Source organism: Erythrolamprus reginae, chromosome 7 (assembly GCF_031021105.1).
Source record: "Erythrolamprus reginae isolate rEryReg1 chromosome 7, rEryReg1.hap1, whole genome shotgun sequence".
Lineage (NCBI taxonomy): Eukaryota > Metazoa > Chordata > Lepidosauria > Squamata > Dipsadidae > Erythrolamprus > Erythrolamprus reginae.
The window spans coordinates 75782329-75797654 of record NC_091956.1 but is presented as its reverse complement, the minus strand read 5'-3'; the positions used below and the strand labels follow the sequence as shown (position 1 = coordinate 75797654).

At 37.2% G+C, this 15326-nt stretch overlaps 1 protein-coding gene across 1 annotated transcript in view; it reads left to right on the top strand.

The window, feature by feature from the left end:
• The window catches only part of ENPEP (glutamyl aminopeptidase), a 66811-nt gene extending 52155 nt beyond the window's left edge, over nucleotides 1-14656 (top strand). Inside the window, 6 exon segments of the mRNA XM_070757882.1 lie at nucleotides 1650-1723; nucleotides 3320-3421; nucleotides 3524-3694; nucleotides 5737-5877; nucleotides 8734-8815; nucleotides 14047-14656. Of these exon segments, the coding sequence (XP_070613983.1) occupies nucleotides 1650-1723; nucleotides 3320-3421; nucleotides 3524-3694; nucleotides 5737-5877; nucleotides 8734-8815; nucleotides 14047-14205 (729 nt within the window). The 3' untranslated portion in view covers nucleotides 14206-14656.
• The last annotated feature ends 670 nt before the right edge of the window (nucleotides 14657-15326 follow it).

Sequence of the window (15326 nt, the reverse complement as noted above, 5' to 3'; positions counted from 1 at the left end):
GGAAGGAAGGAAGGAAGGAAAGAAGGAAGGAAGGAAGGAAAGAAGGAAGGAAGGAAAGAAGGAAGGAAGGAAGGAAAGAAGGAAGGAAAGAAGGAAGGAAGGAAAGAAGGAAGGAAGGAAAGAAGGAAGGAAGGAAAGAAGGAAAGAAGGAAGGAAGGAAGGAAGGAAAGAAGGAAAGAAGGAAGGAAGGAAGGAAAGAAGGAAGGAAGGAAGGAAGGAAGGAAATTTTCTTGAAAATGTAAAAACCTAAGCTAGTTTGTGGAGAACATAAAAATATGTATGTTATTCTGTAATTTTAGACTTAAGAATGAGTTAATTACATAAGTTTTGGGAAATCTAGAACTTTGCCTTTCCTGTGATACAAGGGTTATTCACACATGTAAATATAAATTGTTAGATTTAATATCCGCTCCTCTCAAAGAAACAACAATCTTATTTCATTGGAACAATGTTGTTTACCCAACAGAATGCAGACATTTGTGACAATAGTAGTGCAGTTGAAACTTATTCAGTGAGAAGCCTATCTGACTAGACACAATGACAGCAGGATAAACAGTAACTTTCTTGTTTCCTGACGCCTGACTTCTAGTGACTTTCCAGTCGCTGTCAAAAATCCCCTTAATGTGAAATCTCTGGTTTTATGGTCTAGGTAGGATTAGCCCATTAAAAAAATCCATGTTTTAACCATACCCATTCTCATCTATTCAAAATAAAGTTATTTTTATGAACCGCCATAAGGATAACGGAAACCCATCCATTTCAATCATAAACAAATCCCTACTTAATTTCCTACAAACTCCTATTTAATATACTGTAGAGCAGTGTTTCCCAACCTTGGCAACTTGAAGATATCTGGACTTCAACTCCCAGAATTCCCCAGCCAGCATTCGCTGGCTGGGGAATTCTGGGAGTTGAAGTCCAAATATCTTCAAGTTGCCAAGGTTGGGAAACACTGCTGTAGAGAATACTAATGTCGATGGTTAGCATAGAAGTCACAATCAACTATTTATTGTCAATGGTCTGCTTAATTTTGATGACTTCCTTGATGATGTTTCCTGAATGTAATTAGACCAGGGATAGGCGAAGTTGGCTCTGCTGTGATTTGTGGACTTCAAGTCCCAGCATTCCTGAGCCAATCATGCTAAGTTCAGGAATTCTGGGAATTGAAGTCCATATGTCATAGAAGAGCCAACTTTGCCTACTCCTGAATGTGTTCCCTCAATTTTCAGGGGGGATGCGTTCTGAGACCGCCCGCGAAAGTCGAATTTCCGCGAAGTAGAGATGCGGAAGTAAATACACTATTTTTGGCTATGAACAGTATCCCAAGCCTTCCCTTAACACTTTAAAACCCTAAATTACAATCTCCCATTCCCTTAACAACCATTCAGATTATTACTCACCATGTTTATTTATTAAAGTTTATTTTTAAAAAATTATTAAAGGCGGATGAAAGTTTGGCGATGACATATGACATATCGAGTGGGAAAAACCATGTATAGGGAAAAAACCGCAAAGTATTTTTTAATTAATATTTTTGAAAAACTGTGGTATAGACTTTTCGCAAAGTTCGAACCCGTGAAAATCAAGGGAACACTGTATTTCAATCTGATTGCTATGCAGTGATTCCAACACAATGTTTCTGTTTTCAGAGGTATTTTGGTGGCCTGGTCAAGCCCATCGCAAGTGAGCTGAAATGGAAGACTGATGATGACCATATCAGGAGGTGAAGCATTTATTTCAACTCCCTTATATGCAGACTTGCTTTGGAGCATAGTATATTGTGTATTATCTTTCAAATGACCCTTAGACGTCCCAGTCAGCTGATGGTTATCAGCCCTTTCTTTAGTTGTAGGATCAAAGTTACAGACAAACAAAATCTTCTGCATAATGAGATTTAATCATCCTATTTACATTAGAGGAAGACGGCCACCCTTGTTAGTTGTTAGACAAAAAAAATCCCCCCAAACCCCTAAACAGTTATACTAATCAGTTTTGTAATCTGCATGAGACAGAGAGAAAGAAGATGAGTGCGGGGAAGGTTTGAAGATAATCTTAAAGTTTAGTAGTCCCAGATAAGGAGCACTGTGTTTTTTAAATATGTGAAATTACCCTGTCCAGTAGAAACACTGTTTCTTCATTGATAATTTTCTTGTGTGTTCTAGTGCAGTGATTTTCAACCTTTTTTGAGCCGCGGCACATTTTTTACATTTTAAAATCCTGGGGCACACCACCAACCAAAATGACACAAAATGACACCGTAAGACACTCTCCTCTCTTTTTCCATCCGTCTCCTCCCCACCCTTGTGTGTGTATACACGCTCTTGAACCATTTCCAAAGCAGGTGAAGGCTGGGTTTTTTTTCTCTCTTATTCTTTGGGTGCTTTTTGTCATATGCTTTAAATCAAGAGTCACTTCTCTCTCTTTTGTTCCTCTCTCTTTCCTCTCAATCATTTTCTCATTTCTCTTTTTTCCTTCCCTTTTTGCTCATTTCTCTCTTCCTTCCTCTCCTTTTCTCTCTCTCTTGCTTTCTTTTTCTCTCTCTCTCTCTTGCTTTCTTTCTCTCTCTCTCTCTCTTGCTTTCTTTCTCTCTCACTCTTGCTTTTTCTCTGTTTCTCTCTTTTCTTTCTCTCTCTTGCTTTCTCTCTCTCTCTCACTCCCTTTCTCTCTCTCTTTCTCTCTCTCTTGCTTTCTTTCTCTCTCTTTCTCTCTCTCTTGCTTTCTTTTTCTCTCTCTCACTCTCACTCTCTCTCTCTCTCTCAGCAAAAAGTTGCGAGACCGGAACCTGAGCTTCCTTCTTCGCGGCACACCTGCCCATGTTTCGCGGCACACTAGTGTGCCACGGCACACTGGTTGAAAAACACTGTTCTAGTGAATGCTTCCGTGTCTTTTCACCGTAAAAAGGAACGTAACACAATTGGTGTAACTGTACAATTCTCTTTCCTCGCTCTTAATTTCATGATAACATTGACCTAAACCTGCCTCCCATAGCTTTTGATACACCCCGGGACAAAATGATAGGGCATGCAGTAATCTAATATTTCTCTGGAAGGAATATGATGCACTAATCAAATCAATATCCTCCAGTGTTGAAAGTTCCTTTACATGATAAATGATTCATTCATTTTTCAAGGTCGGATTAATTCATATTTATGACGGTTGCAGTACCCCAGGGTCACATGATCCCCTTAACAACCATGTTACTGACTTAACAACTGCAGGAATTCACTTAACAGCAGTACTCCGCGGCCAGATCTGGCTTTCCGCCTTGAGTTTAACACCCCTGAAATAGAACATAGTTTTTCTTTTTTCTTTTCTCCAGCCTCCTTCGTACGACTGTTTTGGAATTTGCATGCAATATGGACGACCCGGAGGCTTTGGGGAATGCGTCTTCGCTGTTTCAGACTTGGATGAATGGAACAAGGTGACTATACATATTTATGGGCAGATGCAGATGGCGTCCATAGGCAAAGCAGCATGGAAGATCGGCCTCTTTAGCTAATGGTATCATTCTCTTCCATGTTAGTCTAGATGTAAATATCCGTCTCCTGGTCTACCGTTTTGGGATGCAGCACTCAGGTGACGAGCAAGCCTGGAATTACATGTTTGAGAAGTACACAACTGCAACATTAGCTCAAGAAAAGGAGAAGCTTCTCTATGGCCTGGCATCTGTGAAAAACATAACTCTGCTGAACAGGTTTCCTTAACTTACCTTTAACTTTCTTTCTTTTTTTCAAAATTTGTTTATTAGTTTTTCAAAAGACAAACAAAAGACAAACAACATTCAACATTTAAGGAGCTACCACTGCTCCGCTTATCGTAGAAGTCTAACTAATACAAAAAAGAAAAAAGCCTAACTATGATCAGATCGATACAAAAACATAACCTATATACTCTATATTCTTATTAAATTTAACTCTATATTCTCTATGTTAATTAATTTTCTTATCTTTAAAATATCAAATGCATAATCTGAAATAAAATATAAAATATAACACTTCTAATCTATCAAATTGCAAAACTACCCTATGTTTATATTATTTTTAAACTATTCATATATGCATACAGTTTACCATCAAATTAATAAGTTCAAATAATTCTTATTTATTTAATTTTTTAAACTATTTTTAAAATTCCACCATTTATCTACTTTATCCCGTATTTTATAAAATTCTTTTTCAACTTGGTTATTCAAGCGTTTTGTCATCATGTCTAATTCCGCACATTCTATGTGTCAGTAGACACAAAAGTAGCTCTTAAAAGAATCCATGATTAATTTCCAATACTGTAGATATAATGCTGCTTTTCTAATGTATTTTTCACCAGAGATTTTAAACTGGGGCCATGGGTTTCATATACACAAGGTTGCCTTAAGCAGGAGTTTTCAAACTACTGTGTTTTGCTGTCTGTGTTTTTTCGCTGTCTCTGAACTGCAAAGTTCCTTTAAATTGATCAAGGGATTCTTTAATGACAAGCAAAATAGAAACATAGAAACATAGAAGACTGACAGCAGAAAAAGACCTCATGGTCTATCTAGTCTGCCCTTATACTATTTCCTGTATTTTATCTTACAATGGATATATGTTTATCCCAGGCATGTTTAAATTCAGTTACTGTGGATTTACCAACCACGTCTGCTGGAAGTTTTTTCCAAGGATCTACTACTCTTTCAGTGAAATAATATTTTCTCACGTTGCTTTTGATCTTTCCCCCAACTAACTTCAGATTGTGTTCCCTTGTTCTTGTGTTCACTTTCCTATTAAAAACACTTCCCTCCTGAACCTTACTTAACCCTTTGACATATTTAAATGTTTCGATCATGTCCCCCCTTTTACTTCTGTCCTCCAGACTATACAGATTGAGTTCATGAAGTCTTTCCTGATATGTTTTATGCTTAAGACCTTCCACCATTCTTGTAGCCCGTCTTTGGACCCGTTCAATTTTGTCAATATCTTTTTGTAGGCGAGGTCTCCAGAACTGAACACAGTATTCCAAATGTGGTCTCACCAGCACTCTATATAGCGGGATCACAATTTCCCTCTTCCTGCTTGTTATACCTCTAGCTATGCAGCCAAGCATCCTACTTGCTTTTCCTCCTGCCCACTGCTCACCCATTTTGAGACTGTCAGAAATCACTACCCCTAAATCCTTCTCTTCTGAAGTTTTTGCTAACACAGAACTGCCAATGCAATACTCAGATTGAGGATTCCTTTTCCCCAAGTGCATTATTTTACATTTGGAAACATTAAACTGCAGTTTCCATTGCTTTGACGGACAGCTTCTCCAAAGCACCATAAGCATCATCATCTTGCAAACTGGAACAGCAAGAGGGTGCTGGCTGTATTTTGTCCAAGCGACTAAGAGGCACAAATGACTTAGACAGTGCCTGAATCAAAACCAATGCCATATTTAATTCGGAATTCTGCCATGTAGGTCTGGTCAAAACTTCCTACTCACCATACTCCTTTCATCTTTCTTGATTGATGTCTGCAGAATTCTGAGGGTTTCTTTTTTAAGTTTCTTGCTTCATGTAAATTAGTTATTGTGAGAATTCCTGTAATAAAATGATCTGTGATATCTTATTGTGCTGAGTTATCTGACTGGGAAAAGTTGAGCTTGTACCAGAACAACACCTATAGATTGTTATTGCACAATTTAGAAATAATGTTTAAATCTCATCTTCTATGCAATCTTAACGAAGTGCTAACCATCAGATATAATCACTTCTTTCATTTCTAGATTCTTAAATTGCATCAAAAATACAACTCTCATAAGAAGTCAAGATGTATTCACGGTCTTGAGATACATCTCCTTTAATAGTTATGGCAAAACCATGGCTTGGGACTGGGTACGGCTCAACTGGGAATATTTGGTCAAACGGTAAGTGTTGGCTCCCTAGACACTCTCTTTTTGAAGACGCCTTGATTTTTGTTGAAAAAATGCTAAATAGAAGGATATTGGATTTTAACATCTCAATGTGTCATCAAAGCTGGAAGATAAATTCCCTTCATTATGTTGTTTTCTGTTTTCTGAAAACAGCACACCTTTAGATTGTTACTGCACAATTTAGAAATAATGTTTATACACAGTGTGTTCTGTCGAGCTCTCTGGTTGAATCCTCCCAAAAATGCACAGATACAATTTCAGACACACACACGTTTGAAAATTCAAAACAATGTTCTTTATACCGAAAATGCAAATAAACGGAGCACTCTTTTGGTATAGCAAAGAGCACTCGTCTCCAAACAAATTGGTAATTTGTACAAGTCCCTTATCAGTTCTGTGATACTTAGCTTGCAGCTGTGAGGCAATTCACAGTCCTTCTTCTTTCACAAAGTGAAACACACTTTTCTCTGGGTTAGTTTCAAAGCGGAGAAAAATCAGCACACAAAGATCAAAGTCAGCAAAGCAGTCACGAAACACAACAATCAGATAATCCTCCACAATGGCCAAACCCACAGGCTGCTCTTTATAGCAGCCTCACTAATGACCACAGCCCCACCCAACCACTGGTGGCCTCATTTTCTTTGATAATAATCTCTCAGTTGTTGTTGCCTATGCATCGCTTTCCACATGTGTGGCTGTATCATTAACTCTTGTTCTGAATCCAAGGAGGAGCTAGATAATTGATCTCCTTCTGAGCTGTCTGCCACACTCTCCTCCTCCCTGTCACTCATGTCTTCTTGGTCAGAGGAGCCTTCATCAGCAGATTCCACCGGGAGCAAAACAGGCCTGCAGCATGTGGATGTCTCCCCCACATCCACAGTCCTTGGGGCAGGAGCAGGGCCAGAGCTAGCCACAACACAGTGAAGGGCTGCAGAAAAATTTTCTAACACATTGTGGTCATGGCTTATTTTGTGGGAGTAGTTTCCCAGCCATGTGACCAGATGGGAGTGACTTGACAATCAAGTGACCGGTGGCTTAAAGGTCATGTGACTGGCTTAAAGGTGGCCAAGTTGACATCACTCAGGTCAAGGATTTGGGTTAGGGTTAGGGTACCTGGCCTCTCCTCGCCTCAAAGAGATACAATTTCCCTATCTATTTACTATTACTGAACATCCAAAAGACACTTCTGCCAATCATAACTTTTGTCGTTGGAATGAAAAATATGTGTTTTTTGCTATTTAATGGCAGACAGGAAAGAGATTGACTTTATTACAGTCGATGAGTAATCTATAAGACATATCACATACATGAAACTAATATTAGTTAGTTTAGTTAAGGATGCTAATTAAGTTACTGCATGTCCTACATATGTTACAACACAATTTGACAAAACTTTAAAAAAACCACAGCATTTCCTGAGTCCAAAAATTATATTTGTAAATGAAATTGATCAGAATGACCAGGGAATTTGGTTAGCGGCTAGGTTATCAACTTATCCAGAGGCTTTCATACAATGAACAGTATAATGAAACATATCTGATAATTTCAGTGCTTTCTTCATTACATGGGCATCATCTAGATTAGAATAAAATGCTTTTATATCTCCTCTTTGGAAGCTAGGGACTAGTGCTGTATCTGGACTATGCTAAAAGTTTTCCTAAGGTTTATTTCACAGCATTTAAAGTCTGTTTGAAGCAAGCACCAGGCCTTCCAATTTTGAGGATTAACAAAATGTCTTCTAGAATGTTGTGCCATAGATATTGGATTCCAGTTAGGTTTAGTCCCTATCAAGTAGCCATTAGCTGAGAGATGATGATGATATGATGGTTTTGTTTCTATTATATATTTTTATCTTGAAAGCCAATACAGTGGTACCTCATCTTACGAACGCCTCTTCTAATGAACTTTTCGAGATACGAACCGGGTGTTTAACATTTTTTTGCCTCTCCTTCCAAACTATTTTCACCTTATGAACCCAAGCCGCTGCTGCTGGGATGAAGGGGTTTCTTTTTTTCCCCTTTTTTGAAGAAAGAAAAGGGAGGGGCAGCTTGGAGGGGGAAAGAGTTTGCATTTAAAAAAGTAGGAGAGCAGCGTGCTTGCACAGGCACTGCAAGGGTGTCTTTTGAAGAAAGAAAAGGGAGGGGCGGCCCCCTTGCCTTTCTTCCTTCCCACTCACCCTTTATCCTAGCCTTGCTTCTTCCACCCACCCCCTTTAGCTGCTCCTCCCTGCCCTCTGTTCACCTCCCTTCTAAAGTTTGGGATTTTCCTGAAGGATTTGCATGCATTATTTGCTTTTACATTGATTCCTATGGGAAACATTGTTTTGTCTTACAAACTTTTCACCTTACGAACCTCCTCCTGGAACCAATTAAGTTCGTATCATGAGGTACCACTGTATGTAGTTGCCACCATGTTTTCCATGCATAAATAAAGATGCATAAGGAGTCGTTATGTCACAGTGGTTAGAATGCAATATTGCAGGCTAGTTCTGCCAAACGCCAGCAGTTCAATTCTGTCTGTCTCAAGGTTGACTCTGTCTTCCATCCTTCTGATGTCAGTAAAATGGGAACCAAGATCGTTGGAAGTAATATGCTGATTCTTTAAACCAGTGGTCCGTGAGAAAATTTTGCCGATCCACAGAAAAATTATTTGCCTTTTTATATTGCACTAAATACTATTTATCTTTTTAAAAAATCAAATTAATGGTCCATGGGATTTAAAATTATGAATGTAGTGGTCCCTGAGGTCCAAAAGGTGGGTGACCCGTGCTGTAAACCACTTAGAGACGGCTGTAAAGCACTGTGAAGTTCTATTGCTGTTGCCAAATATGAATATGTTCTTTTTTCACAGATACACTCTTAATGATAGAAACCTTGGCCGCTTAATATCAAGAATATCAGGCACATTTAACACAGAGCTCCAGCTTTGGCAGGTAAGACAAAATGTGGTTGGCCATTGTGCAGCTATCCAATTTTCTAAGTATGAAAAATGCCAAGGTACCAGTCCTCATTCATCTTCTAGCTGCCTCTATTTCATGAGGTGGATGTTGATAGGGGCGAGGGGTTTCTTGACGGTGGCACTGGCAACCCAAAAAAGTTTGCCGAGTTCTGATTTTATAGTTTTTTGGGGCCTGTACATTTTCCTGGCTCTTCAAAATAAAACAGTTTTGTGGGCATGTACATATAAGTATTGACTAGAAGGATAAAACCAGAGCAGGAATTTGGTAATGGAAATCTAATAGGACTATTGCTCCTGTCATTTTTGTATGGCAAACAAAATACAGTGATACCTCGTCTTACAAACGCCTCGTCATACAAACTTTTCAAGATACAAACCAGGGGTTTAAGATTTTTTTGCCTCTTCTTCCAAACTATTTTCACCTTACAAACCCAAGCCGCTGCCACTGGGATGCCCCGCCTACGGACTTCTGTTGCCAGTGAAGCACCCATTTTTGTGCTGCTGGGATTCCCCTGAGGCTCCCTTCCATGGGAAACACCACCTCTGGACTTCTCTGTTTTTGCAATGCTGCAGGGGAATCCCAGCAGGGAAATCCCAGCAATGCAAAAATGGGTGCTTCGCTGGCAAAAGGGGTGAGTTTTGGGCTTGCACGCATTAATCGCTTTTCAATTGATTCCTATGGGAAACATTGTTTCATCTTACAAACTTTTCACCTTACAAACCTCGTCCTGGAACCAATTAAGTTCGTAAGACGAGGTATCACTGTACTACAATACATACTGCAGTACCCTTCAGTTCAAAACTAGCACAGAAGACCACTGATTCACAAAGGACTTCCTGTACAATATAAGCCAATCAACTCTAACTCCCACTATATAAAACAAAGCAAAATAAAACAATAACAAATCAAGGGGAAAATTTCATATCCAGCCCCAAGCTTCAAGTTTGTTGCAACTCTCAAAAGTTAATAAAAAAGAAAAAAAAAGAAATTGTAATCCTTGCTGGCAATAAAGTTTCCTAATCCACCCTAAATGTTTTTATTTGCAGGACTTATATGGCCACCTAGCTCATGTGTAACTTTTGTTTGTTTTCCCCATTTGTCAGAATGTCTTGTTCTTTTCCACTCTTACTAGTTTTCCTGTAAATAGTCTCTGAAAATTGTATGACTCATTCAGTTTAAGGTTGGGAACAATTCAGAATGTACATGGAAACCAAGAGAAGGACCGATACATACCCAACTACTTTCACAGTCCAAACCAAACCAAACAACTGATTAGCTATTCTTAAGGAAGAAAAGAAATATGGGAAGTTATAACCAAGAATGCCTATAGACAACCGACTTGTCGAAGCGTGGAACTCATTTATTTATTCATTCATTCATTCATTCATTCATTCATTCATTCATTTATTTGTTTGTTTATTTATTTGTTTATTTATTTATTTATGCCGCACTTCTCCTTAGACTCAGGGCGGCTTACAACATGTTAGCAATAGCACTTTTTAACAGAGCCAGCCTATTGCCCCCACAATCCGGGTCCTCATTTTACCCACCTCGGAAGGATGGAAGGCTGAGTCAACCTTGAGCTGGTGATATGATTTGAACCATTGACCTTCAGATCTACAGTCAGCTTCAGTGGCTTGCAGTACAGCACATTACCGGACTCCATAGCGTCATCCCCAAACCCCAGCACTTTACCCTTAGATTATCTTCGGTTGACCTATCCAGATTCCTAAGAGGTCAGTAAGGGGCGAGTACAAGTGCACTAGAGTGCCTTCCGCTCCCTGTCCTATTGCTCTCCTATATCTCCTATACCTTCCTTCTATTCCTATATCTCTTCTTCTATTCTTTCATTGATATGTTCTATTACTATATCTTCTTTTCTATTTTTTCATAGATATATTTTACTACGAGTATCTCTTCTATAACTTTCATCATGTATTTTACTATGTGTACATATATATATATATATATATATATATATATATATATATATATATATATATATTTGTTTTCGTAAATTTTCACGGGTATATGTATGTAGATTGTTCTGAGTTCGGGTTTTGCCCTGTGTAATGTTTTGCATGTCTATGCGACGTTTCGGCGAAATCACATTCACCATCTTCAGGCTGTAGTTCCAATCTTTGTGTTGTTTTAAAACAACACAAAGATTGGAACTACAGCCTGAAGATGGTGAATGTGATTTCGCCGAAACGTCGCATAGACATGCAAAACATTACACAGGGCAAAACCCGAACTCAGAACAATCTACATATATATATATATATATATATATATATATATATATATATATATATATATATATATATATATATCCACTAAAACCCTCATTGTGTATTGGACTAACTAACTAACTAACTAAATAAATAGAATAGAATAGAATAGAATAGAATGCATAGTTAGTCCTTCCCTAATAATGTCACATGAAATATGTCACCAACGAACTAAACTGGAATAGTCCGTGAATAGTCTATCTGCTGGATGGACATTTCCTGGTTCAGATATTTATTTGTTTGTTTTGTCCAATACACAATGAAGGTTATAGAGAATATACCTTTAGTAAAATATATCAGAGAAAGAAGAGAAGAGAAGAAATAAGAATAAAATATGTCAATTAAGGATAGAGGAAAAGATATAGGGATGTAAGAAAAGATATATGAGATATAGGAGAGATATTTGAACAGGGGATGGGAGGCACACTGGTGCACTTATGCACGCCCTTTACTGACCTCTTAGGAATCTGGAGAGGTCAATCGTGGATAGTCTAAGGGTAAAATGTTGGGGGTTAGGGGATGACACTACAGAATCCAGTAATGAGTTCCCCGCTTCAACAACTCGATTACTAAAGTCGTATTTATTACAGTCAAGTTTGGAGTGGTTAATATTAAGTTTGAATCTGTTGTGTGCTCTTGTGTTGTTGTGGTTGAAGCTGAAGTAGTCGTTGACAGGCAGGACGTTGCAGCATATGATCTTGTTGGCAATACTTAGATCATATTTAAGGCATCGTAGTTCTAAGCTTTCTAGATCCAGGATTGTAAGTCTAGTTTCGTAGGGTATTCTGTTTTGAATGGTGGAGTGAAGGGCTCTTCTGGTGAAGTATCTTTGGATATTTTCGAGGGTGTTAATGTCCGAGATGTGGTGTGGGTTCCAAACATATTTGTTGTTGTTTTTTAAAAAAGGATGAACGTTAGCAACTAACTCTTTTTATTAAAAAAAATCAGAACAAAATATAAATTATAGAAAAGCTAGACACTACAAGGGTGGTGCCATGCCAAATTTATAAATCGAATTCAAGGACTTTCAAGTTTTGCTACTAAAAAAAAGTTTTAAGTGCTTTAAGGTCCATGCTTTGAGGGGGAAGGATGATTTTGTACAAAAATGGCAGTTTCATGAAAAAGAAAACCTTTGGAAAATTTTAAACAACTAAAATAGCAGAGGAGTTAATGCTGGTAATATTAGGTAATGTACAACTTGTGCATCTGATGTTCAAAATAATCAGAAATCTAAAAGATTGGCTCATTGGTCTTTTCCTATCAGTTAGTTAAGACAACACATCAAAGGCGGTTAAACAATGTGTAAGGGCGAAAGTCTAGTTTAAAAATCAGATGGTGTGATTGGTAAAACAGAAGGTGTCTTTGGCTTCAAGAATTCTCCAGGTTTCTGCTGATAGGATGACATGAGTCACTTAAACCAGAATGATTGGAAGGGACACTTTGAGTTGAAGCTGTAATTGTTGAGTTAGACTAGTTGCATAACAACCCAATCAAGTATAACTGAACTCAAAGCCTATTTACAAAATATATTTTATAATTAAGTGTTAACGCGTAAATCTATGAAAAAGTCTGCAAATTGGAGATGCACAAAACTGTTTTTTTTAATTTATTTTTTAATATTTATTAAATTTTATTTATGTACATATATATATATATACAATACATAAATCAATACAACTACAAAAAAAATATAGAACAAAGAAAAAACAGTTTGGACGTGTTTGCAGCATATGCTATAGAAAAAACGCTTCCAACTATTGTATCATTCTATTATAACTCTATTAAATTATTTGCATATGCCAGTTTTGCAAAAGAATACACATCTTAAATTATACAAAGCATTCTATATCTTAATATTAACAATAGATTCTAATACCAGGCAATAGTTTTGTCAACTAAATGTTTTTCTGATCTTATTTTAACCATGGTTTTTTCCTCTAACCCCAAATAGAACCTCTCCCAACATTTATAAAAGTCTGATTCTTCCTTATTTTTGATTTCTAACGTTAATTTATCCATTTCTGCGCAGAGTATGAGTTTTTTTATAATCTCTTCCTCCTGAGGAATTTCTTCATTCTTCCAATATTGGGCATAAATTAACCTGGCTGCAGTGGTTATGTGGATAATCAAATACATTTGGTGTTTTTCTAATTTTTGCTGGAATATTCATAGCAAAAAGCTTTCTGGATTTTTTCTATTTTAATGCCTAAAATTTCTTCCAGCCAATTTGTAATTGTGTTCCAGAAACCTTTTATTTTGTCACACTTCCACCAGAGATGGTAATAAGAGCCAATTTCGCTTTTACATTTCCAACGGTTTGATAGGCCTTTTTTGTCGATTCTAGCTAATTGTACCGGTGTTATTGATTGATTGATTGATTGATTGATTGATTGATAGGATTTGTATGCCTCCCGTCTCCGGAGACTCAGGGCGGCTAACAGCAACAATAAAACAGTGTACAATTTCTGATATTAGAAATGATTAAAAATCCATTAATATAAAAAACCAAACATACATACAGACATACCATGCATAGAATTGTAAAGGCCTAGGGGGAAAGAGGATCTCAATTCCCCCATGCCTGGTGGCAGAAATGGGTTTTAAGTTGCTTACGAAAGGCAAGGAAGGTGGGGACAGTTCTAATCTCTGGAGGGAGTTGGTTCCAGAGGGCCGGGGCCGCCACAGAGAAGGCTCTTCCCCTGGGTCCAAAAGGATAATATATGCCATCTATAGTACATTTTGACCCAATTCTCTTTGTAAGATGTGGCTAAAGTCATTTTTAAGTTCCTTTCCCATGCTTGTTGCCAGATTTCAAATTTTATATTGTAACCAAAATTTTGTTCCCATTTCCTCACGTCTTCTGAGAAACCAGTTTTATGTCATTAACATTTCCACGTGTTTTATCTTCTTAAGATGGAAAATTTCTTTGAGAGATATCCTGAGGGTGGTGCAGGCGAAGCCTCAAGAAAGCAAGCTTTGGAAACTACAAAGAGCAACATTGAATGGCTAAAACAATACCGAGATGACATAGCAACATGGCTTGGAAATTCAAAGCAGTCAAACTTTGTATAATTGTGTCTCAGTCCTCATGAAAATTCTTAGGATTTTTTTTTTAAAATCACATCAACATGGTAATTTGCAGAAATGCTATATTTAGATTTCGACATCTGTCAACTTTGAAATACCTTAATTTATTGAAATATATATTGAAAATAGCCAACAAGTCATTCTTGTGTGTCCAATCACACTTGGCCAATGAATAATTCTATTCTTTTCCATTCTATTAAATGTTTTTTATAAATGTTTTTAATCTCCTAGAATATTTGTTCATATTTTAACTGGCCAAAATGTAAAATTATAATTTGCACAAACATAACTACAGGATCTCCATTACCTTTATGAGCATTGCTGATATTTGTACTTAACTACCTATTTGCCACTCTGAAAATGAATGTTTTATACAAAAATATTTATTATTCCATGTGTTCAGGAGGTTCTTCCAAATAAAACTTCGTAGAATTCATTCCAAAGGGAAGGCTTTGCCTCTATTCAGGAAAAAAAACCCTAGATAATATGTATATATATTCTGTTAGGAAATAAAAGCACAACACAATGTTGGCAGGGAGGATGGGAGAAATGGTCAAATTTTGAGAGACAGACAGATAGACTGACACTGAAATTATTATTATAAACTGTCTTTGAGAAACCCATAGCTTTGATAAAGATTATATTTATGTCAAAAGGAAAATGTATATTCAGAAGTTTCAGGTAAAGAATCTTTGGTAGCAGGTTTGATCTAAGAATTCTCATCTTCAACCCTGAAAAGCTGTTATCACTGAAAAGAAGAATCAGCAACATTTCAATTGATGGTTATTACTGTTTAGCCCTGTGTTATAGCATCGACACCTATTTTTCAATTTTTTTAATGTCAGTGTATCATATAATCTTATATGCAAATCCTAAAATCATACATTTGAATAATTCTGGGGAAAAATTCAGCCATTGGAGATTAGATTTTAACAATGAAAAAGGCTATGATGCAAGTTTACAAACAAATAATTTAATTTCTTTCTTAAATGGGCACTTTTTGTACAGTAGCTGAGCACCGCTGGGGAAAATAGCTAGAAATTAATTAGTCCCAAACCAAGGCACATGCCCAGACATCATCCAGTAGAACAAATTAAGACCTTGAT